The following is a 26,090-nucleotide window of genomic DNA, read 5'->3' on the forward strand; positions in this document are numbered from 1 at the left end:
TCTTTCACCACAGGCTATAGGCCAGGGGTGGCTTTGAGACATGTGGCATACCAGGTGAGCTAATCATTGGTGCTCCCTCAAATGGTTGCTATTCAAATTGTATGCTATTTTAGATGAGAGACTGAAGGCTGCTTAGGGCAGAGGTGCAGCAGGGACCCTTGTATGAAGCCATTCCTCTCTGACTCCAGAGAAACGAAGGCCCTAAGGTTGACCATCCATTGTTTGTCAAGCACGTCCATCTGCGCTCGCTTAGTTCACCTTTGCAGTCACATAGAGTACCCTTTCAGATAGGAGTTCTCATAAATGTGGTTTCCTCCATCGAGTTGGATTTCCAGTGATCCTGTAGCTCCCCTAGAGACTGTGCTCCAAGCCTTTGGCCTGCTGCCACCCCGAACCCTTTATGCAACTCTGCCCCAGCGGTTGTGATCTGCTTGCTGCTTCCTGAACTCACCATGCTTAGAGGAGGACTTGTCCTGAAGCTGGTGATGCTTCAGTTTCAGGATCCCTTCCAAGGCCCTGGGAGGGACTCCAGCAGCTTCATATTCATAAGTTTATATGTTTTTAACACCCCTCCATCCAGTTATACAGATTTCAGGCCCCACAAAATCTGGTTCCATCTATGAGCATGCTCTCTGGCTTCTCCATTTTCTTTGCAAGGAGTCTCCAATCCAGCCTGAATCCTGGCTAACTTGTTCTTCTCTTAGACTCAGCTCTGACAACTTCCTTTAAGAAGCATTCCATGTCGTTGGGTTCCTTTTCTCATCCAACTTGTCTTATTGAGTGCCTGTTCTATGCCAGGTGCTTTTCTAGGTGCTGGAGAAAGTAGTGAATAAAGTAGAGAAATCTTTGCCTTGGTAGAGCTTGTAGTCCAGTTGGGAGAAGTCAGGTTCATTCTGGTGGGTCAGATGTCACTCATGGGTTCCCATTGCTGTCAGTCATCCTACTGTAACTGTTCACACATCTGTCTCCAGTTTGAATTGTGAGCTCTCTGGTGGGGGCCATGCCCTTTTTATCCTGGTGTCCCAAAGACCTGGCACCGTGCACATGGACAGGCTGGGTAAAAGTCTGGAGAGAAGAAACACGTAACTGCTAGTAACATTTGCAAGTGAGGAAGGGAGGCAGCTGCTAATTTCCTGTGCCCACTCTAATTATAGGAAAACTAGAGGCCCGATGCATGAAATTCATGCAAGGGCCTGGTCTCTGCCACTGTGGCGGCCGCGGGGCCTCTGCCGCTGCCCCCACCCACCGTGGCTTTGTCCGGAAGGAAGGACGCCCAGAAGGACGTCCAGTCTAATTAGCATATTAGGCTTTTATTATTATAGATGAAGGTTCTTCCTTCAAATCTGATAACTTCACAAAGTTCTTGGTGGGAACATATAGTGAGAGTGTGTACAGTAGAGCAGTGCAGGAAGCCTCGTGGGGCCACACTGATTTTTATTTGGCTTCAGAAGCCCCTCCTTCTCATTGCAGGCTCGTTGTCCCCCTCCCCAGCAACAGCACTGGTGTCCTGTTGGCAAGGTTGAAAAGGGACCAAGTTCCATGGGAGGTTTATATCTCAGGTGATCAAGTAGCTTTCATAGCCATGCAGATAAGTCAAGAAAGTCCTAAATTCTTCATAAGCAGAAATGATGAATTTCTCCTCTCTTATAATAGAATGCTCACAGAGTTGCCATTTCCTTCATTTGCTATTTCAAGAAGTGGCATTTGGGGTTTCAGCTTATGTTAACATTTAATTATCAGAGACATATAGGCAAGAAGAAATGACTAGAAAGGTCACAGGAAGCTCATGCCAGAGAGAAGAGCAATAGAATCAGTAAGCATTTTTATTTTTTATTTTTCTTGTTAATCATCATCTGTGGATATTTTTTCCATTGACTTTTAGAGAAAGTGAGAGGGAGGAATAATAGCCCAACACATTGATTAGTTGCCTCCTGCAGACACTCCAACTGGGCTGGGATCGAACCTGCAACCCAGATACATCCCCTTGACCGGGAATCGAACCCATGACCCTTTGGTGTGTGAGCCAACGGTCTAACCACTGAACAACCCTGGCCAGGGTGGAATCAGCCTTTTTGCTTAGCTCTTCCCATGGTATTCTAGGCTTCATACATGTTTGGCCAAAATTGAACTCGTTTGTGGTCTGATGCTTTCCAGTTGTGCTGGATTCTTAAGGAATCTCATTTTCTTGGCATAGAGAAGACTCCCTGGTTTCTGATTGCCTGTGGATCTGGAATTTCAATTTGCATAGATGTTGAGCAGCCAGACCCACAGCAGCAGATGCTGTAGGAAAGAGTGAGTTCAGAGAGCCTCAAAGGGAGGCTAATGGGAGGGCATGTGAGTCGTGCTCTTTGGCACCTGTGAGATCCGCATGATCACTGGAGGCTTGCCATGCTGCCTGCTGCTTTGACCAGTAGATGGGGCCGGGGGCGGCCTCCATATCAGGGGCTAACCTGTGCACATGTTGTCCATTGGGATGGAGCTCCTTCAGTGTTCTGATCACATGGCCCTGGCCTCAGGCCTGGCCTGTCGGTCTCCTCCACGGAAGGCAAGGTTTTGATTCTTTGTTAGAAAACCATCTGTGGGTCCTGGGTCCCCCAGACTCCCCAGCTGAGTCTGTCTCCATCTTCTGCCACAGAACCCTCTGAGCAGCATCCCTTGGGGTTTACTGCTTGCCCCCCTCTCCTCCTCCGGAATCTTAGGTCCTGCTGCTCTGGTGCAACTTGCCTACTGGAAATGGGTCTAAGTGCTTCTCTATACACCCTGACCCCCACGCCCCACCACTGTTGTTCTTCTCAATCCTTCCTGACACAAACTTGGTCAATACTCCTCAATTCAGTTCATAATCTAAGCATCTATTTATGTTTCTTTTGGGCTCAGTCCCTGAACTCCAGTGTCATCTCTATTTATTATTGTACAGTTAGTTTCCTCTGTCTTTGGCCTTTTGTTTTTCCTCTTTTGTGAATGCCCCTGCCATTGTTGTCTGTTTTATTTCATACATTCCTGGAGGGTGCAGGAAAATTTTTGTAAACAGATTGGTAAAACTGTACGTGCAGCACTCAAAAAAATCTAAGATCACTGTCATGCAAGCAACACATTTATTATTATTATTATTTATTATTATTATTATTATTATTATTATTATAGCAATGATTACTATGTGTTTACAGTTTGCCAAGCTCTGCCAAGCGTTTTACCTGCATTAACTCAATGGAGCCCAATAATAGCCGCATGTAACTGCACAGCTCAGCTGTCTTAACCGCTTTATTGCCTTCAGTTTGATTAATAAGTGTGGGCTCTATGGCCCTATCAGGGCAGATCCAGGTTTTGTGAGCAATGCAGCTTAGAATTTGGGGGACCTTGTGTAAGAACAATGATTCAATGTTACCAATACAAAATAAGGCATGGAAGTGACTCTTTAGAATTTGAAAAGAAATCACAACAATTACAAATTTTAAAAAGCTAACTCAAACCATAAACGTCAGAAATATAGGAAAACAATAAATTTTAATCAACCTCTTGACACAACTCAGGAATACTTCCTTCCCTACATTTTTTGGCTTTATACTGTGATCATCTCTTCATATGATCATGATTTTGTTTTATCATTCTGTATCGCAAGGATAGATCATTTAATCTTTCCCATAGTATGATTAATTGAAATTTGTATTTTATTAATCATAGTTTAGTAAAGTTCCTTCTAGCTTCACATTAGGTAACATCATACAAATTTTTAGGACTGGAAAAATATCTATTAGGTTTCTTTCTTATATGAGCTATATGATTTGGGGGCATTCTCAGTTTGTACAATAACTTATCTTAAATGCCCCCAAGCAGCTCTGGGGCCATGCAAATTGGGATCTGTCTGTATTGCCATATATCCAGGCCCTCATTCTGCACTTCCGTGTCATGAGTCAGGACATTGGGTAGACTGACACAGTGGGTGTGTTCCTACAAATCATCCTAATAAGACAAGATGCTGAACTTGACACATACATGGTACCTGGAGAGGGGTCTGTGCAAGTGAGGGGCATTAAGTTTTATTAATCGCACAGTTAATATGTCTCTTGGTTCTGGGCTGGATGCTCCGGGGATACAGATAATGAGACCCGGCCCTGTCCCAGGGCACTAATAATTGGGGAGATAAGCTGATCCTGAGCCAATTCAATCCAAGCAGAATGAACCGAATCCCAGGACTGCTACTGCCCAGGGATGCAGTAGTCAGAGAAGAGAAAGGCTACCTCTTAATGGGTTAAGGGAGGTGGTGCCCCAGTTTTATGGCCAAGTACGACATGCCCTGGGCCAGAACAACCCTGCTTTAGCGTTTTTGGCATATTTGTTTTTTAGAGGAAGGATTCTACTCCTAAAATAAAAATTTCGTAGACCACTGTCTGAAGGGCTGTAGGACCATGACAGGTGCAGAGGTGTGAGCGGCAGGCTCATGTCAGAAATGGTGAACTGCATTGCTTATGTCATGGATCCCAGGGCTAGAGATGGGTGACGGGAACCTGCACTTCAGCCTAGCCAAGGAGAGCTGTGTTGTCAAGGAATTCAAAACTTTGCCCACCTGAAGAATTCTCATTCTTCTCTCAGCACTCTTAGGGTGTCCCTTCCGTGGTGATGTGAAAAAACTTCACAGCCCGTGGGCGGCTGTTGGCTCCACCTTCTCCCTTGACTCTGTATGTAACTTCTGCCAGCACCGCTCCTCACTGTATTGAATTAAGTGTCTATGAGCCTGCCTGTGCAGGGTATCTTCAACTCAGTTTCATGGCTGTTCTCCAGGGAGTGACAACCCTTCCCCCCAAACTGTATTTAAAATTTGGAAACTAAGGTGTCTATACATTTTGGGGGAGGGCGTGGGCCCACGTTTTTAAAAGAGACTATAACCCCAAGGAGGCTAAGAAGCTCAGTACTGGGCTTGTTCCCCCCCTGAATTTACAAATTCCAGCATAGTTCCTGGACATCATTATATACCTGGGCTTCTTCAGAATCCCCTGGAGATCTTGCTTTAAGCACAGAGATCCGGTCCCCACTCCTGGAGTTTCTGCCCTAGTTTACTTTTGTGTCAGTGCACAAGGTGATGCCCATGCTGCTGCCCCTGGGCCCAGTTTGAGAACCATTGTTGTAGTCTGCTGTAAGTGGAAAGTACCACGTCCTCTCCCTTTCTGATTTCATAATAACCTGATAAATGAATGTCCATAGATAAGGACTTTTAACCTCCCAAACTGGGTAGAAATCTGAAGGAGTTGTGTATGTAGATCGAGTTACATGTTTCACACACGATGAAAGCAGCATCATTACGCACTGCGACAGTTCTGGATGCCATGGACTCAGAATAGCTGAACCGCATCATGCTTAGGAAAACACAGTGTCCTTGAATATTTAAAATTCAAACTGGTGAATTCTCCTGGTTATAAAACATGGTGTTTCTGATGGCCTAGGAGCAGCTCCATTCATGACCATTGGCCAATTTTAGTAATATTGGGCACAGAATCTTGCTTTTGATAGAAAATCAAAACTTAGCTCTTGTAGCTCTATCACATGGAGAAAGATTGACCTTAAGCATGTTGAGATGATTTTAAAACCAAGGCTGTGAGCCAGATCTGTGCCAAACCTCTTTCTTCTAAACCAGGAGTGGGGGATGGGGACTGGCTGTCTGGTAACCAGGCTAATTTCATTTTACTGTGAAGGTGACGTTCTTTTCACCAGTGTTGCTTTAGGGCAGTCAGTTCCCTACCCTTGTGGGCTGCCCCCAGCTCATGTGACCACTTGGAAAAGCTTAGTGAAGCTGAAGAATAGTGAACAGCTCTAACCATTGAACCATCGGTTTAAAGAAGAGTAGAAAATAGGCGTTTATACTCTTAACCAATAATTTAGTGGGTAGATGATGTGACCGCCCATGGACCCGCCTCAAGTCTCCCAGGCCCCTCACTTCTGTTACTTCTTTCTATATGTTCTTTTTCTCTTCATCTTCCTCTGATGTTTCCTCCATCTCTGCATCTTCTTCCTCCCTTATCTGCAGGTGTCTATCTCTTTTGCCTCTTTCTCCTCCCATCTTCTTCCCTCACCAATCTCCCTTTTCAGCCTTATCTCCTCTGACAACTTATTTCCTCTTCCTCAGGGCCACGTGTCGAAGGGGGGCATTGTGCCAATTATTTGTATTTGAAGCAAGAGCTTTTTGCCTTGTTTTTAACTTAAGTAGCAGGTGAGTCACTCAGGGTTGACCCCTTTTCTGTGGAGTCAGTGGTTTGTCCTGGAAAGTGCTCCCTGCTACTGCGAAAGACCTCTGCCCAACCAGGTCTCTAAGGAGTCATTTCATTAAGTGACCTAAGGGTTTGTACACGTTTCAGATCTTCATAATCCTTGAGACTGAAGAAGACAGACGCGTCATTCTTCCATGAGGTCTCTCTGTTGTTGAAATCAATCCTGTAGGCTTTCCTGGTTAACATGCATCATTCATCTCTATCAGAAATGTTGCTAATAAACTCTCCACAATTTACTCTGGTTGAATAGTGGTGATCCCAGATCATAACAGGGCAGCCTAGAGAAGAAAGAGTTCCAGCAGATGAAGACTGCCTTCTAACCCGGCTTGTTACTTGGGAGAGTCGGGGGGTGGGGGCACTCTAGGCAATTAACTCAACTTGTCATCCTTAGTTTCCAGCCTCAGTAACAGAGCAATGGTTTCATGCCTACCTTTGGCATTAAGGGGTGTTAGAAGATAAAGAGAGGCATATTAAAATTTTTAAGAGTTTATTTGAGCAAAACTCAGTTCAAATCAGGCAGCACCAAACTGGAAATGGTTAGTAGCATTCAACTGACAGAAGCTGAGGAGAGACTTATATAAAGGGCAGGAACAAAGAAAAGAAATTATTTGATTGCCTATAGCCTAAAGTCTAGTTGGCTGTTTATGATTAGTTGTCTTTAGTGGTTTGATTTTGTAACCATGAGGCATTTACAGGCTTAGATTTTGGGTTGCTTACATAGGCTGCCAGGCCTTAGAGCACCTCTGTCTAATGCAGCGGTTCTCAACCTGTGGGTCGCGACCCCTTTGGCGGTTGAACGACCCTTTCACAGGGGTCGCCTAAGACCATCCTGCATATCAGATATTTACATGACGATTCATAACAGTAGCAACATTACAGTTATGAAGTAGCAACGAAAATAATTTTATGGTTGGGTCACAACATGGGGAACTGTATTTGAAGGGCCAGAAGGTTGAGAACCACTGGTCTAATGGTCTTCCTGTTTAATTAGTTTAACAGTGGATTAAGTGTGATCACCTGTGTGAAAATATGCAAGTTATTGAACGATACATACTGACACACAAAAGTAATACCTACAACATTATATTCTGTCCTTAAATACTTCCAAGATATCTTTAGGCAAAAACTAATTTATCTAATTAACAAAAACATTATTTTGGTGTGCTAAATACATTGCTGACCTTAAACCAATAGTCAGATATTTCTCCATAAAAATGGGTTTGTTTGGGAACAACAAAGAATTGCAATTCAGGACATGCGGTCCAATAGCGAACCACATGCAAGTCCAGAGAAACAAAGGAGGGCAATACTCTTTTATGGACTTGGGGTTGGGGCTGTTGTAAAGGAAGGTCAACACACCAGCACATTCCTTTTCTGGTGTGGCCCCCTCCTGGCACATAGACAGTCCTTTTCTCTCTGTATCCTCCCTTAGCACTAGACACAAGAGAGCTCTCGGGGGTCTCTCTTAAAAGGGCACTAATCCCACTCATGAGCGCTCCACCCTCATGACTTAATCAGCTCCCAAAGACTCCACCTCCTAATATCATTACATTGAGGATTAAGTTTCAACATAGGAATTTTGAGGGGACACTAACATTCAGTCTATGGCAGAGGCTTTTATGACCACATCCCTTCCACTCACATGCCATTGGCCAGAAGACAGTCATATGGCCACACCTAACCATGGGGAGGCTGGGAAATGTAGTCCGACTGTATTTGGAGGAAAAGAGACAGATTTTGGGAACAGGTAATAGCTTCAGTCACAATATCTAATTTAGATGCTACATATCAGATGTCTTTCATATATTCTTATATTAATTTATTAATTATCATTATAATATACAAAGCATTTATTGATATTAGATGCTTTTTTATTAATATTTTCAGAAATAATCTTGCTCCGTGTATGTGTGTGTGTACCTATTTTACCACTTCACATACTGCGTTATATAGTTAGTTAAATTACATATCTCTATCCCTGACCTCACCGTTAGTGCCTTGCAAATGGGAAGTGACCAGTAAACACTATGGCAATGACTGGCAAAGATGAGAGAGATTTTTCCTGAGAAGAATAACTTTGGGAATAGTTAGAAAAGGCATGTTATCTCTTTTCTTTCCCCACTTGCTGTTGCCTCTTTCCCCTTCTCAGTGCCTGGTAGGGATGGCCATCTCTACCCATGAGGTTCACCCATAAGCACTGGTTTAAGTAGTGCTTTTATTCTCCCCTGGTTTTTGAGGCGCTATTTGCCTGGTTTTTCTATGTTTAGGTATTACATAGCTAAGTTGTAAATATTTCAGGATAGACAGGGATATTTTGAGACTCAGAGATGAGTTCTGTAGAGTCTTATATGAAATAGTGAGCCCTGTGGATGCTTTCAGCCCTGAGCCAAGGAAAGGTGGTCATGGCTGGAGCCACTGTGGGCATCCAGCCTCCACTGCCAGACCATGGCTAGAGCCCTAAGTGGGCATCTCTGGCAGAGCCTAAAGCTTGGGAGGGGACTGACCTCGCCAGGGGTGACCCAAGACATGACTGGAAGTTCCACCAGAATCCATCGCCTCCTTTGTGTTTAAAGAATTAAGCAAGGACAACTATATATAGACAGAGTGCCACAAAGTGCCTTCTTTTTCTTTGAAAACAACTTTTATCTCTCGGTCCTGATTCTTCCTGGTAGCGAAACTAACACACTCTAATTATAGAAAAGTAGGAAAATGCAAACACATATACAGTAGAATTTAGAGTTCTTTAATCTTAAGAAATTGCTTGTGTCTATAAGAATGTTCCGCCCTAGCCAGTGTTGCTAAGTGGTTAGAGCGTTGGTCCAATCACCAAAGGGTCAAGGGTTCAAATCCTGTTCAAGGGCACGTACCTGGGTTGCAGGTTTGATCCCAAGCCCTGGTCAGGGGCATGAGGGAGGCAACCAATAACTATGTCTCTCTTGAATTGATGTCTCTCGCTCTCTCTCTCTCCCCCCCTCCTTCCCTCCCTCCCTCCTCTCTCTAAAAATCAATGGAAAAAATATCCTCATGTTGAGAATTAACAAAACAAAAATATTGCTTCAAGTCCTTATCTTTCACTTTCCAGGCCAAGCCAAAGCTGATTGAGCCCCTTGACTATGAAAATGTCATCGTCCAGAAGAAGACACAGATCCTGAATGATTGTTTAAGGGAGATGCTGCTCTTCCCTTATGATGACTTTCAGGTAGGTAACTTTTCAGTTTCTGTAAAGAGAATCATGCAGTTGATCTTTACAATTATCATTTATCTATTGCTTTATTATTTAATTTAGGATTTTTAAAAGATGAAAAGATGATGTTATTTAAGAGGGGAAAATGTCATTATATTCTTCAGGCATTCTTTCATGAGTTGATTTTTTTAATGGCATTGTTTTTGCATATATATGCAGATGTGAATTTATATGTTATATATGTATGTATATGTATGTATGCAAACATAAGCATATATACAACATAGATGTCATATATATGTGTGTGTGTGTGTGTTTTATCTTGAATACAAGTACTATTCTGTGGGCTGCTTTAATGGGCAAGTGCCTGCTATGTCTTGTGAGATTTATTTGGAGAGGAATTTAGATTTTTTTCGTAGTGCCTTAGAGTCTTAAGGTTGAGATTTGCTGGGGAGAAGTACAGGATTTTGTCATGCATCCTTTTAGGGAAGTGCCATGAGAGAGGCTTTGAACTGTGTGTGAGTTCACAAAGAAGGGTTTGGGGGTAACAGGTGTGTCCTGACGTCTACCTCTCCGGTGCAGTGGCAGGTGCTATTCTTTGGAGCTTAGTAGCTGCCAGCAGAGGACTCAGCACAGCTCCTGCTCTGAGCTGTCCTCTAGATTGTTGCCAGAAGCCTTTCAGATTATGGCCTGCGGCTGAGTGACTCACAGGAACTCTGAGGGTAGTGAGGAGCTAGAACATTCTTCCCCCAGGAACCCCATACAGTGGTGTTAGATACCTCGTAACCTGGACTTACCTCAGTCTATTTGGAGGTCTGGTTACTTACCTCGCTCTCCTGGAACCTAATCGCCTTCTCTACCTCGAGGCTTCTCTATCTGATTCTTTTATTATTGAGCCCTGTCTTGTGTGAATTGAGCTGCCTTAGTTTTTTAACAACTTCATTGATGCCTTGTTGTTTAATTTTAAAAGTACTACATACTTGTAAACAAACAAAGAGACACTATTGGAATACTTGACATTAAAAGCCTCCCCCACCACCTTCTTTCTAATCCCACTCTCAGAAAACCTATTATATACAATTCTGTGCATACTGAATTGTCTTTAGAAACTTCCATGTTAATGATAATTGTTGAATTATATTCCTTAACGTTTTCTTTCCCCACCAAATTTAGGAGACTTCAGTTTACAACAAGGCTGAGAATTTTCACAAATGTTCACTTTTTCTAACTTTTTAGAAGTGCATATGGAGAAAATTATTGTCCTTTAGATCTTCCCTGGAAAGTAAGGATTGCCATGGAAATGAAATTGACCATTAAGTACCGTAGTGTGATGCTGCTGCCAAAATGTGTTCTACTGATGAATGGTTTCAAATCACGCCTAAAAGGATGAGGCTTTGGAAACTTCACTGCATAGACTACCCAGCTAAAGGACAAATAAAAGGAAACTTCAAAACCATGCCTCCTGCCTGTGATGTTGGCAACAAATTAACATGAGACGTTAATCAGTTGATTACAAATTGCAATCCATGTTGACATATTTTTCCTGAAGTGTGCTCGGAGGAAGCTAAAGGTTATCTCAAGTTTCTCTGAGCATGAAGTATGTATTATTCTTGGTATTAATTAGAGCAACAACATTATTTCAAGTTTTGTAGCCTAGAATGAAAAGTTGTATTTGCAGCCTTGAGATAAAGTTGCTTAAGAAGCAAACAAACCAAAGAAATAAGACATGGTTAATTTAATTTCATCTTTTATCCCAGAAACAAGGAACATAAATGTTTAAGCAGTTGTAGAATCAAGTAATTGAAACTTTGAGAAAAAATGTCTTTGTCCTTTTCACCTGTATCTACTTCTCTCGGGATACCAGGCACAAATATTCTCGGAAAGGCCAAAGAAACTCACTGATGTTTTGCTGGCCAAGACTGAACCAGCAAGTGTTATTTTCTGTTTTGGGGAAGTTTATCCAAAGGTTAAGGAGCTTGAATTTTAGCTTTGATCCCCACCACAGTAATTGTGATGGTCTCTATTTAAGTTTGGATGGTGTTATTTATGTTCTTGGAAACTCCTATTTTCCAATAAGTAAGGCCATTTGCACTGTGCTTTCTTGCCAGTTTGTCTTGGTAATTTCAGTAACTGTCTAGTTAGCTGAATAAGCAAAATGTCTTAGCAATGTCACAGATTCCTTATGTCTGTCCATGTTTTTATTTCCTTAGGCAGTATAGAGTAGAATTACTATTGTATTATTAGAGACAGGGAGCAACTTAAATCAGGTGAAAGTATTTTATTTCATATGGAAAAAGATAGCAAGTTGGATAACAAATGGGCCATATAGTGAGCAAATTGCACTCTGGGGATTGATTTGCAATACTATACTTACTAGTTAAACAATATTCGGTAACTATTAAAAAAATAGAACATTATGTGAAGTTCTTTCAAATATATTCAGGGTAATAATCTACACTAATAAAAGAAAAAGATGCTAATCGACCGTACCTTTGCTATGCCCATCAGCCAATCAGAAAGAGTATGCAAATTAACCCAACAAAGATGGCCATTAAATTTGCATACTGCAGGCGGGGTGGCACAGCGCGAGCTGCCGCCCACCAGCCCGCTGCCATCCGGACCTCCTGTGTGTGACCAGGGCGGCGGGGCAGGGCAACACGCTCTGCCGCCTGCCCCGCTGCCTTCCAGGCCTGCCATTTGCAACCCAGCGGGGGATCCAGGCCTGCCATCTGCGACCTGGGGAGTGGGCCTACACCAGCAGGTAGTTATTTCCCGAGGGGTCCCAGACTGTGAGAGGGCACAGGTCAGGCTGAGGGACCTGCCCCCACCAGTGCACAAATTTTTGTGCACTGGGCCTCTAGTTTACTAAAATATAAATGTGGATAGTGATGATACATTTGTACCGTTCTTGAGGATAATGTTGGTATTGGTCAGCTCCTAAAATGAGTCTTACGGAGAGATTTGTTTGTGGGATATAATTGCCTAAGGGTTGGGGAAAAATAAAACCTAAGAGACACGAAGTAAATGTGGATTTTAAAAAACAAAAGAACAATTTTCAGCTATCAGAATATTTATGAGTAAGGTTTTATTAGCCATGGCCAGAGACAGGAATGCTATGCCTAACATGGCCCTTACTAGCCTGCTACACTTCTTTTTTCAGAATCAGACCCTGGTATTTTGGGGTCTGTTCTGTTCTTTCCTTATCTTGGATTCGGGGTGCTCTTTGCCAACAAAATCTTCTCTTCTTTTCCATCCTTCTAGTACAGGGGTGGGGAATGTCTGGACCTCAGGCCGTATAAGGCCGGAGAAATCATTCGGTCTGCCCCTGCCAAGGCATTAGGGGTGAGTTAATTAAATATAGCAGGCTGATTTTTAAATTGATAATTTTGTGTGGCCCATGAATGTTGTTGTAAATAGCCAAATAGCCTTTGGCAGAAAAAGGGCTCCCCACCCCTGTTGTAAAACCATCTCACCTTCTGAGGCCACTTTAATTCTCCCCTCCCCCCACTCTCTTATTTCCCCTAATGCTTACTGCCTTACACTGTGTACATTGATACCTAAGTACACTGGGCTTTTCACTAATGGCTCCTTACGCATACTGTGTCCAAGTGTCTCCACTGTGCTGTGGCCCTGAGGAAGGCTCAGGCACAGTGTTGGTGCCTCTCTAGGCTCCCTCCTGCCTGTCCACCTCCGCATCCACATAACCTCTGCACACTGGGCTCTAGGGTTGGGTACTTTTAGCTTCACCTAAAATGAGTAAAATTATTGTAAATATTGGGTAGTTTTCTTTGATTCAGGAAGTAAATATGAGTATCATTGAGCACATGTGGAAATGCCAGTAACTAGATTCGTAACACTTTTTGCCTGATCAGTGATTTGGATTGGTGGAAGTTGGATAATTTCTGAAATAAAAGAATGGAGGTGAAACAGTCTTAAAAGGCATATATCTTCCGATAGCTTACTAACCTTTATTCTGAGAACTTACTTTTCCGTGGGTACATTGTAGGTAAACTTTATTGGGCAAGTTAGATAGAGATGATAACCTTTTTGGTTAAAATGTTTTAGATCAAGAAATATAAGTTGATTTGTTGCTTACGAAATGACAACTTTATATATAACTGAAAGTAAGGCCCAGGAATCCTCCCTTTCCTATCAGAGACATAGAATTCAGTGTGGGTCTGCGCATAGATTTCCAATCATCATTCTCCTTCAAGGGAAGTCCTTTGCCAGATGCTGCTGCTGCTACTGCTGGGACATTCTTAACTGTTGCCATCAATTCACTGAATCTACAGCTGGCTTTTTGAGCGTTTGCATCCTGGGTTGTTGCATAGCTTACTAATGTTTGTGTAGTTATTAAAGTGTTGGAATATGGAGAAGGTAGTAAATAGTAAAAAAGTATGTTGGGAAGCAATTTATGGATATCATTTATATTGTATACATATTAGACTTTGGTGTGTGATATGAACTAACGAGGGATACTGTTTGTATGGAAGGAATAAAAGAACATGTTGTATCTCACTTCTGGGGATATATCCAAAAGAATTGAAAGTAGGGACTCAAAGAGGTATTTATGCACCTAGGTTCATAGCAGCATTATTTACAATAGCCAAAAGGTGGAAACAACCCAAATATTCATTGATGCATGAGTGGATAACCAAATGTGGTAGATGCACACAGTGGAATAAGATATAGCCTTAAAAAGGAAGGAAATTCTGACATATACCACAACATGGGTAAACCTTGAGGACATTATGTTAAGTGAGATAAAACAGTCAAAAAAGGACAAATATTGAATGATTCCACTTATACAGGTTCTGATTAATAGAGATAGAAAGTGGAATGGCAATTGCCAGGGGTTGGGGGAGAGGGAGTAGGGCGTTATTGTTTAATGGGTACAGAGTTTCAGTTCTGCAATATGAAAAGAGTTCGGTGGAATGTCAGTGGTGATGGCTGTACAACAATGATAATGCCACTGAACTGTATACTTAAAAATGGTTTAGATGGTAAATTTTATATTATATGGACGTTTCAGCACAGGTTTTGTGTGTGTGTTTTTTAAGAGCATGTTATGGGATTTCTGTGCTATGTGGATGTGAAATTGTTGTCATCCTTAAAGCTGTGTGTAAAGTCAAATGAGGAGAGATTTCTAAGGTGCTCTTTCTACTGGTACTTCATAGAGTATTATCAACGTCAAATCTCTTAGCAAAAGAATTTTAAAGGAAAGATAGGAGTATAAGGCAAAGATTATTAATAATTGGCAATCCTAGAAATGTTCACTTTTGAAAATGTTTGGATACAGGCGAATCCTCATGTTCTCAGCATTGTATAGAAAAGTGTGGTTAATCCATTTCCCTTTAAATAACATCCTGATTTTAATTTTTCTTCTGTTTCTTTTCCTCTTCGACTTACATGAGGCTGATAATGATCTACAAACCACTGGCCTGAAAAGGAAGCCAGGCCCCGCTATTGACAAAGGGTCTGGAAGTCTCTGATCTCATTTCCCATCTGTTTTTTTGAAATGAATTTTCTTTTTCTACGGTGTTTTGTCCTCACTTTTTATTATATGCTGCCAAAAAATTACCTCAATACTTTGTTTTGAGCTTTTGATTGGAAAGTGGTTTTTAAAAATAAATTCCTAGAAATTTTCATCAGTCGGAATTCAGTGGCCAACAATGTAACTTTCTGTGAACATTGTGCTTTCTGGGATATTCATGCCCAGGACTGTACCTTCCTGAAAAACCTGGATAAGTAATATTTCTGAATTGATGCTGGCCAGAGCTTCAGGAGATGAGCATTTTAATTTTAATTCAAGTCTAATGCCATTTACAGAAAACAGGGGCAGATCGTTCTTTTATAACCAAATATGCCTTAAAAAAGAAAAGCATGTTTTTCAGATAGCACTGATCAGCTGAGTTGAAGAGTGTGTTGGTTTAGCTTATAGTTTATGGTTATTCTCCTGGTGCAGAGGGCTCAGCTGGGAGATGCTTAGCAGTATAAATATATGATACAGTTTCTGCTTTCTAGTTGCTCAGAACTTAGGAGAGGAGGTAATTAATATTAGTAGTAAGGAAGAGAATGTGACCAGTGTCGTGGCATAAACAGGGGCCCCTTTACCTTGCTTGGTTTTATTTTTCTCACTGTATTGCCTATCTGCTTCTAACATACTTACTTACATGTTTATTGTTCATTCATGTGAATGCCACACAGATAGAGGAAGAAGTAAACCAAGATGATATCTTATGACAGAGATAGCTTAAGCAGGTGGAGATGTATTTATACTGTATCTATAGCAGTCATTGAATATTGTTCTTTATTATAACTTATTTGTAACTATAAGACTTTATTTTCTCCCCAAATAGAAAATAAAATCTCTATGAGAGTAGCAAACCATAATTATTTTGTTTTTATTACAAACCATCGTTTTTTGAAAATTCACCTCTGCATTTGCTAGAGTTCCTACAACAGGGTTTTATCCATGGTGGGCACTAAATATGTATTGAAGAAATGGATGGTTTGGGATCTTGGCACCAGCTGCCTTTGAGGTTGTAAGAGCGTAGATCAAGGTGGCAGATCAGGGGAGTAGAAGAGGAGAGACACAATATGTATGCATGCAAAAACAAAAAACAAAAGTCCTTAAAGAAAAAGAAAATCTAGGCTTTGGCCTCAGAACTATGAGATGCCATTTAACATATTACCAGGTACAAAATCTTCATGGGTCCCACAACCTGCAAGGGTCCTGCTGTGTCCGCACCTCTGCCTTTTTCCTCCAGGGTTGCGTGGCGGAGCCTGGCCACTGCCAAGTGTGTCCTGCGTGGGTTTGAGCAGCCGGTGTCAGTAGCACCTTGAGTGTGTGCATGAAATCCAGAGGAGACAGATGAAGTTCAGCAAGGTCCCCTGATGTTAGAAGCCCTCGAATCAGGCCTTCCCCATCTACTTAGCATTTTATCTGCAAAGCATAATCTCTGCTCCGTGGTGTTTAAAATAAGAGTTTGGATGGCATCCCAGGAGCGGCAATGCTGCTCTGAACAAGACCAGCGCGGTGCTGTGCTGGTAAACGCATGGGATTTGAGTGAAATGCTGTTGGATGCACCAGTGAAACCTTACACATGAATGAGGGGCACATGGGGGAGTGTGCGTTCTGAAAGGAAAGTTCATTGGTATACATATTGCAATATGTAAATAGTGGGCATGGTTTAACATGAAGCATTTTCACTATGCTAATCATTCACACAAAGGTATGGTCTCTTTAGCAACTAGAATTGCGTTCTAAAGACATACAGCACCATACACAGACAACTAGAAAACCAAAGAAACTATGCTTGCTCATACCTCCCTTAAGGTTATGTTGCCGAGTGGAATGCAGATGACTCAGAGGGATGGTAGATGCTCTGGGTGATAGGGTCAGTGGCAAGATCCAAGACTTAGTTATGTGACCCTAGATGTTAGCCTCAGGTCTGTCGGTTACTAATCTGGCTATTTGGAGTAGCAATAAACCCTCCTAAAAGTCACTTTTCTTAATTGGTAATTCAGAGACAATGTTTGCCCTAAAATTTGGATCATCACAAATGGATGAGAATCCAATGAGATCTGACCATTCGGGAAAGCTCTTTGTGTACCTGGCTGATGTCCTCCTGTTGGGAGGGAGCTGAGGGGCTAGGGTTCTTATTGCAGCCTTCTTCCTCTGTTCTAGGTAACATAGTTTTATTTTTGAGGATAGCAGTTTTAATTGCAAAGCCATGTCATATGGAACAGGCTGAGCCCCTTACTAGGGAGCTGGGCCTGCCACTTGTCCTCTGAATGACCCAAAGGCCACTCCTGGTTTTCTGGATACCACCCCCCAAAACACACTCTCCTCACTTGTGCAGTGGTATTCATGAAGAGATTAAAAACAAGCTTCTTTGTAATACCAAACCAAACATAAGCCAAAAGGTAATCTCTTTTGAAAGGATGAGTCTGCTCACTCAGGGTTCTGAACATTGAACTTATTTGGTTATGGTTTACTGCATTTGAACAGGCAATTATAATATACTAGAGGCCCGGTGCACAAAAATTTGTGCACACGGGGGGGTTTGGGGGGGTCCCTCAGCCTGGCCTGTGCCCTCTTGCAGTCTGGGACCCCTCGGGAGATAACGCCCTGCTGGCTTAGGCCTGTTCCCGGGAGGCAGAGGGCAGGCCCAATCCCTAGGTGCAGCCCCTGGTCGGGCTCAGAGCAGGGCCGATTGGGGAGTTGGGGCGCTGCCCCCTGTCATGCACAGAGCAGGGTCGATCAGGGGGGTTGGGGAGCTCCCCCCTGTCACGCACAGAGCAGGGCCCATCAGGGGGTTGAGGAGCTCCCCCCTGTCACTCACAGAGTAGGGCCAATAGGGGAGTTGGGGCACCGCCCCCTGTCACACACAGCAGGGCGGATCAGGGGGTTGGGGCATCGCCCTCTATCACCCACAGAGCAGGGCCGATCAGGGGGTTGGGGCGCCGCCACTCTCACACTCAGGGCAGGGCCAATGGGGAGGTTATAGCTCTACCCTGTCACACAAAGAGCAGGGCCGATCAGGGGGTTGGGGCGCCGCACCCTGTCACACACAGAGCTGCAGGGCAATCCGGGGGTTGGGGAGCTCCCCCGTATCAGGCACAGAGCAGGGCCGATCAGGGGTTTGGGGCGCCTTCCCCTGTCATGAACAGAGCAGGGCGAATAGGGAGGTTGTGGCCCTGCCCCCTGTCACACACAGAGCCGCAGGGTGATCAGGGGGTTTGGGCACTGCCCCCTGTCACACTTATCCTGGTGCCTGGAGGCCTCGCGGCTCTGCTGATCCCAGTGCTGGGAGGCATATTACCCTTTTACTATATAGGATAGAGGCCTGGTGCATGGGTGGGGCTGGCTGGTTTGCCCTGAAGGGTGTCCTGGATCAGGGTGGGGGTCCCCACTGGGGTGCCTGGCCAGCCTGGATGAGGGGATGATGGCTGTTTGCAGCTGGTCACATACCCTTCAGGGTGGGGGTCCCCACTGGGGTGCCTGGCCAGTCTGGGTGAGGGGCTGAGGGCTGTTTTCAGACTGGTGGGTGACGGAAGCTCCCAACTGCTCCTTTTTTTCTTTTTTTTTTTTTATTCTGGGCCAGCTTTAGCTCTGGTCCAGCTCTGAGGCCTCTGCTGCTGAAAGCAGGTATCTGGTGTGTTTGGGTTCTATAATCGAAACAATGTATAACTCCAGCTCTGAGATCCCAGCTCTCTGAAAGCAGGTTTCTGGGGTTTTGTTTAGCTTCTATATTTGTAACTATGTTTCAAACTGCAGGCTCAGAGGCCAGCAAGGCAGGTGGGGAACGTTGGTTTCCTCCATCACTGAAGCAAGGAAGCCTCATGTTAGTTTCAAGCTGCCTGGCTGCTGGCCGCCATCTTGGCTGGCAGTTAATTTGTATATCGCCCTGATTAGCCAATGGGAAGGGTAGCGGTCGTATGCCAATTACCATGTTTCTCTTTTATTAGATAGGATAATTGGTGGGTTTGAAAAGGTAGCAGAATAAATTTTTTATGACTCCTAAAGGTCTACTGAAATTTTTAAATGTACATGATATTTTAGGAAACAGGACATTATGCAGAAGCTCCGTGATGTCTCACCAGTTGCTGAAGCCCTGTCTAATTTGGAACCTCAAGGGATCGCACAACTAAATAGAATAATCTCCATTAGAAAAAATCTGCCCATTCACTCAGCAGACATTTATGTGGTGCCAGATGTTGTTATGCTGGGTGTTGGAGAAGCAAAGGTGAATAGTATAATCGGAGGTTCTCAAGTCTAAAAGGAGATACAGGAAGGTTTTTGACTAATTTCAGCAGAATGACACACATGCTCATTGAGGGCAGTGGCTGCAGGAGTCCTGAGGTTGGTATGAGCAGCTCTGCAGCCGGGCAGTGGGGTCGGTGCATTAGGGAGTCAGAAGTACCCCGTGTTGGAGGGGCGAGTCAGAAGTACCCCGTGTGCTCGAGGGGTGGAGAAGGACAGGAGAAGAGTCAGGAAACGTCAGTACGGCTGATCTTGGAAGGTCTTAGGTCCTGTTGAGGAGTTTGGACTTTGTTCTGGTGGCAGTGAGAGTCATTGAAAGCTTTTAATCTGAGGCGTGATGCTACCATATCAAAGTTTTAGAAAGATGACTGGCAGCTGTGCAGAGAATGGATAAGAGGGATGATAGAAGGAAGGCGGGCATTCCAGTCAGGGAGGGTGCTGCACTGAGGTTCATACAAGAGCACCCTCATTCTGTGTGTTGTCATAGGGATGTACAGCAAAGAGAGGCGTTGACCTCACAGGATGACACTTGAGTGAAGGGAGAGAGGCAGTTACAGATGGAAGCTTCAGGACCATGCACGAGCCAGTGAAGAGGAGCTGTTAGAAACAGATAGAGAGATGTCCGTTTCCCTGCACGTATTCAAGGCTCGGCCCTTGTATGGCTTTAATTAGTTCCTTGGGAGTTGTTTTTGTTTTTTTGTTGTTGTTGTTAGATCCCTCAGAAACCCAAATAGAATTCCTTCTCCAGCTGTAGACCCTTCCCTTGTCCCATGCTTTGTCCATGTTCTTAATTATTAGTGATTTAAACATTGAAAATTCTCAGGAAACTGTTTGCCTGAAATTGGAAGTGTCTGATCTTAATAGAACATGTTGGTCAGCTGCCAAGACGTGATCTGGCAGCGAGCCGTGGGGCACACCCTGTGTGGACTGCAGTTCCCAGCCGCGTGTGGGACTGCGCCCTCTGCAAAGCAAGTCATCTGCTCTGAAACAACGCATCTGCCAGATATTTGGGAAGGCGTCCTTACTGCTGTGCTCAGTAAGTCGCAGTCATGTTTAATGTGGCCCTGGATACAAAACCTTTAATGTACAGGCAAACCCAGCCGGGAGTGTATCTGCAGACATCAAAGGGACCCAACTCCACAGACAAGGGAGGCACCTGTGGTTTGGCTCAGGTCTAGAGACGAAAGGAAGGAGGCGTTGGGAGCCATCTCTCTAACAGGGAGTAGTTGAAAATCCGAGGTAACTTTAGAACATTGAAGTGGACACTATCCATTTGGCCCAGTTCGCCCAGTAAAAATTCAACTCAGAGCTTAATCTTTAGTGAGGGAGATGGGCCAGGCCTGAGGGAAGCCGCCTAAAGAGCTCTCAGTCTTACCCAGCCCACCTGAGCTCTCATTTCTGACAGCATCCTCTTCCCTCACGGCACTGAGCTCTGGCCCCTCCTACCCCTGCTGCAAGGATGCCCTTCTCCTGACAGATGATTGCATCAAGCTCTCAATGGTTTGAAGGGATAGTGCTATTAAATACATTAAACACAAAAATAAACACTAGTGCCGATGCTTTATATGGAATTACAAACAGGAGGGGTTGACTGCTAAGGGAAGATAGTCTATGTTTGAGCCTAAGGGTAGATTGGGGTTGACCAGGCTCTGAGATCTGTGGGCTTCTCTGTCCAGCAGGTCAGCAGAATGGCTCTTGGGCCTTCTTCTCTGACTTCAGGCCATCTGCACCTTAGAGGTAAGGCAGCAGGCACCTAGGACATTTCCCTGCACTCTGTTCTGCAGCCATGTGGCTACTGGCCAGTTAGAAGAGGACCCTCTTCCTTCATCTAACTCAGCTGTTCTGTTTAGGACACTAGAAGCCATCTCTCCCTGTTTCAAAGCCTGCACTCCTTCTGGCTGCCCCGCGATGTTTGTTTTCTGTCTGAGGCAGGACACTCCCAGCCCTGTGCTCCTTTGAACAGGAGAGACAGGGGAGACAGTCTGTGGTGGATCCACACAGCTGGCTCAGGTTGCAGCCCACCCACTTCTCTGGAATATTGTCTTTAGCTCATTGTTCATGTGGTCCCAGGAGCAGGGAGGGCCATTGTTTCAGTCTCTTAATCAAAACCCTATAAAATAAGATAGTTTAAATACCCAGTGGATGTGAGTACTTCCCATCAGGAGTTAAGAAGGCTGTTTTGTTATAGTTTCATGCTTATGGTAAAATGATAAAAAAAAAAAAAAAATCCAGTGCCATATGGGTTTCAAGGGTTAGAAAAATAAAGAAATGATGAAATAAAGAAAGCATGTCTTTGTTAACATTCATACCTCTATTTATTTGAGTCTTTATGGTGAATCTTCCCTCCTTTTAATCTGACAATTCCTTTTATTAAACAAAATAAATGGGGACTATAAATCAGAGCTGTTACAGTATTACTTTTTTTTCCTGGATGTCTTTTATGTTCTGGTGGCTCACTGAGCAATGCATAGCACTAACATAAACCATTCGTGTGAGACAGACTTAGAATTCCATGTTCACAGAACTGTGGAATTTTTAAACCACAAAGGAAACCTGGAAATCCTGAAAACCTCTTGATTTTATGCATGTGGAAAGTTAAAACTTTCCCCCAAGATCACACAGTTAATTAGAGGCAGAGCTCAGATGAGAACTCAGGTTTCCTGGCTCTCAATCCAAACCGCTTTCCAATATCACTTCTCAAATTCTTCCATAGGAAGCTTAATTAAATTATGTGCTTCATGGTGCTCGTGGTTTGAAACACAAGCTTCTTCGTATCCCAGCCTCAGAGGGGTCAAGGTAGTGTGTTGTCTAGCACTGACGGAAGGAAGACAGAGCCTTGACCAGATAGGGTCAGGAATTTTGATAGTAGAGAGGGATTCCAAGTTGAAGCTGAAGAAACAGGGTTGCAGCAGGCCATGAGGGAAGAGAAATGGGTGACGAAGAAGAGGGGTGGGAAATGCCAGGAAGGCCCAGGTGTGGAGGCCTGATACCTCTGTACATTCCCTTTAGACGGCCCATGGCTCTGCCTCCCAAGGGTAAGCATCCAGATGTGGCTCAGAGACAATCAAATTATCTCAGTTTTTGGAGGCAGTCATTTGAACCAAGAGAACATAAAAGTTTTTAAAATAAAAAAGCATCTATTTGAAATTTGTTATTCCAAATTAGATTTTCAGATCACTATTAAATTTTACTCTTCATATTCCGGTGGGGTGAGGGGGGGCGGGGATGCGGGGACAACTTTGTACTTCTTCATCTCATTCCATTGGAGAAGAAAAGTCTTATACGGATTTACTTGGGGCTCTCAGGTGTTTGTGCATCATTATATAAGGCCTTTGGGGGAGGACTTCACCCCTTACTTTCTCTTCTTTAGCAGTTCAGTTATCCTTTTCAATTACTCCAAAATTTTGTGGAATTCCTCATAAGACTCCTGCCCATACTTGGCCATGGTAATTAAGGATTTCTGTGTCAAAGACCACCAGTGTTTAACCTAAGTAATGGTACTGACCAAATATAGATGATTTTTTAGATTATTATAGTAGTTAGAAGAGGGCTTTTCATTTCAAATTGTTTTGTGCTGTGAGATTTATATCCTAATGGTTGTCTGTCTATGTTTAGATTTAATTTTCAGGTCTTATAACACTTCATAATGTGAAATGTTTTTCCCTTCCCACTTGCAAATGTAGAAAGTTACTTAGTCAGAAGCTACTAAGCTTTCTTAGTAGAATGGAAATCGTATCTTTCCAAACATAAAAATAAAACTGATAGTCTATGAATGTCCAACCTTGATACTGATTTATATAAAGTGGACACAGACCCATCTTTTAGCAGGAATATGATTTTAACTGATAGAAAAGTAAAAAAAAAAAAAGAATACCATAACCATGAAAAAGAAAATTAAGCTAATTTTTAAAGAAGGGCTTTAATGTTCATGGAGTATATCTTGGTATTGATTTGAATTCTGTTATAAACCAGATAAATAAAACTACAGAAATTTAACGTGAATTGATTTGGCATACAGTTGACTATTACCCGAATGTAACTTTTAATACATAAAAATGTATGGAGAAATTAAAACAGAGAATTCACTTATGCTGTAGACTTCCCTTGTCAATTTTCATAATAGATCAGAGAACTTTTATAGTAATAGAAAAAAACATATGCAAGTAATGGATAATTATTGGTAGGTTTCTATTTCTTTCTCCATTGTCTATTTTATTCATTTATTTATTAAGTACTTGGCACAGAGGTACAAATAGAAAGATGCATCTCCTGCCCTCGGAGGAATCCACAGTCTGGTAGGGCAAAAAAAGATGTGCCTGCAAGAGACTTTTGTATAATGGAATCAGAGATGATGAGCTATCAGACAAGCCATCATGGTCTAGCAGTGGTCGGCAAACTCATTAGTCAACAGAGCCAAATATCAACAGTACAACGATTGAAATTTCTTTTGAGAGCCAAATTCTTTAAACTTAAACTATATAGGTAGGTACATTGTTATTAACTTAATTAGGCTACTCCTAAGGCTTAGGAAGAGCCACACTCAAGGGGCCAAAGAGCCGCATGTGACTCGTGAGCCGCAGTTTGCCTACCACTGGTCTAGGGTCAGTTTTTTACTTTATAAGTCCAAAGACTGGGTTTGGACAATATAACCAGAATTATTTGGGCTTGGATGAATTCACTTGTGGTAGCCAAGCCCTCAAGAGAATATTTAAAAATGTGCATTTAGAACTGGAATTAATAAGCAAATCAGGATGTATTCATTGGCTGTGAGTTCTCTCTAACTAGTGAAGTCTAAATGGGGATCACTTATAAACAAGTGGGTTGTTGAGGCTGGACTTAGAGCCAAGGCAATGAGTGGGAGACCTTGGCAACTGGTGGTATTACACGGTGACTTCTCGTTGGTGCCAAGTCCTGTAGCCCCCCGTGGGTCCCTGCCTGATGGATCCCAGCCTTTTCTTTTAAAGATACTGAGAAAAGTGCTCTGGTTCAAAGCCCGTTTCTTTCTGTTGGCTCATTCTTTCCCCAGATGAATTAAAACCACTGACTAGCCTGTGGGTTGGTGGGGTTTTAGTGTTGTTTAATTCAAATTTAGAGTTCTAGGAAGTTTTTCCTTTGACATAGAATGATTTTTCAGTTCTAGGATTTAATGGGTTTGTTTCCTTTGTGTGTGTGCAAAGAGCTAACCACATTTATTATGTCTTGATTTTGTCCTTTTAACTTTCCAAGGGTAAGCTTCTCTCCAAGTTTCAAGTGTATGCAGTACAAGTACAGTTTAGCTTAAGCATCTTTGCCTCAGGACACATCTTTTAAAAAATGTATTTTATTGATTTTAGAGAGAGGAAGGAAGAGGGATAGAGAGATAGAAACATCAATGAGAAGCATACATCGGCTGCCACCTGCATGTCCCCTACTGGGGGTTGAGCCCGCAACCCAGGCATGTGTCTTGACCCAGAATTGAACCGCAACCTCCTGGTTCATGGGCTGATGCTAACCATTGAGCAATACTGGCCAGGCAGTACACATTTTCTTGATGTCCCCTTCTCCTCCATGTCAAATGTAGACTCCCCTACTCTTTCCTCTCTTACCAGCCGGTGTATCTGTGCTCTTTTTTCTCATACCCTCCTGCAGTACTTATCACAATCTAATAATTTATTTCCTCTACCATCAGACTGTAAACTCTGTAAGAACTACATTTTATTTAATGTGGTGTCTCCAGTGCTAGTTCATTGTCTGTTGGTAAAAAGTAGGACTGAGTAGAGGGAGGAAGGGGGGAGAGAAGGGAGGGAAAGAGGGATGGATGGACAGACTGACAGACGGATGGATGGAATGGATGGATGGATGGGTGGATGGATGGATGGGTGGATGGATGGATGGATGGATGGATGGATGGATGGATGGATGGATGGATGGAGTGATATTTATACTGAGCCTTCCATGATCAGTAGACTGTTCTTTGGGAAGAGAAGCCACCATAGTCTATTCTCTAGGTCTAGCAGACATTTTTCTCTTACTTGCCTGCGCTTAGGACACTGATTGAATAGAGGGTAAGTATGGAAACCAGATTGCAGTGTATCCCCTCCATGCTTCTGTCCTAACCTATAGTGTGATTCACATTTGAAAGATATTTCCATGAAAATGGCAGTATTCTCCAATACTTTAATCAGGAGATGTTCCTAGCCTCTTACAGTCTTATTACAGTTATCTATTGCTGAATTACCCCAAAGTCTAGTAAGACAATAATTTATTGTTTCTCATAATTCTGAAATCTGGTTAAGGCTAAGCTGGGTAGTTCTGCTTTATTTAGAGTCTATGGGGGCTGGGATGTCCAAGATGACTTCTTCACTCGACCAGGATAGCTGGAACCAGCTGGAGGCTGGTGGGGCATCTTTCTGTATACGGCCTCTCCATATGACTAGCTTGAACTTGTTCACAGCATGGTGATATCAGGTAGTGGATCTGTTAATATGCTCGTTGTCTTTCAAGAAGGAAGAATCAGAAGCTGCCAGTTCTCCTAAAGGCTAGTCTTGGAACTGGCGCAAGGTCCCTTCTACCTCATTTTACCTGTGTTAAACAGCCCAGATTCAAGGGAAGAGGAAATAGTTTCCACCTTTTGGTGTGAGGAACAGCATGAACATATAGGGAAGGATAGTAGGCATCTAAAAAAGAGGATCTAAAACAGACATACAAAAAGAACTATGAGGATCATAGTTAGGACTTCATCAGTAATGGAGTCAAATCTAGCATTCTGGTATTGGTGGGTGGCAATAAACACGTGAATGATTGCTTTAATTATTTGGTAAAGGACAAGTCTCTAATGATTTTTGCTTTCTTTTAAATTGAGAGCATAATGGTACTTTGGTCCATGAGAATCAAAAAG

At 43.0% G+C, this 26,090-nt stretch overlaps 1 protein-coding gene across 27 annotated transcripts in view; it reads left to right on the top strand.

Annotated features, from left to right (window-relative positions):
• The window catches only part of DOCK9 (dedicator of cytokinesis 9), a 262,250-nt gene that overhangs the window by 115,662 nt on the left and 120,498 nt on the right, over positions 1 to 26,090 (top strand). For all 27 annotated transcript variants that reach the window (XM_036301868.1, XM_036301874.1, XM_036301880.1 and 24 more), the window contains exon 2: positions 9,343 to 9,459. In XM_036301868.1, the coding sequence (XP_036157761.1) occupies positions 9,343 to 9,459 (117 nt within the window). The remainder of the gene's footprint in view (positions 1 to 9,342; positions 9,460 to 26,090) is intronic.

This window comes from Myotis myotis, unplaced genomic scaffold, assembly GCF_014108235.1.
Source record: "Myotis myotis isolate mMyoMyo1 unplaced genomic scaffold, mMyoMyo1.p scaffold_m19_p_3, whole genome shotgun sequence".
Classification (NCBI taxonomy): Eukaryota; Metazoa; Chordata; class Mammalia; order Chiroptera; family Vespertilionidae; genus Myotis; species Myotis myotis.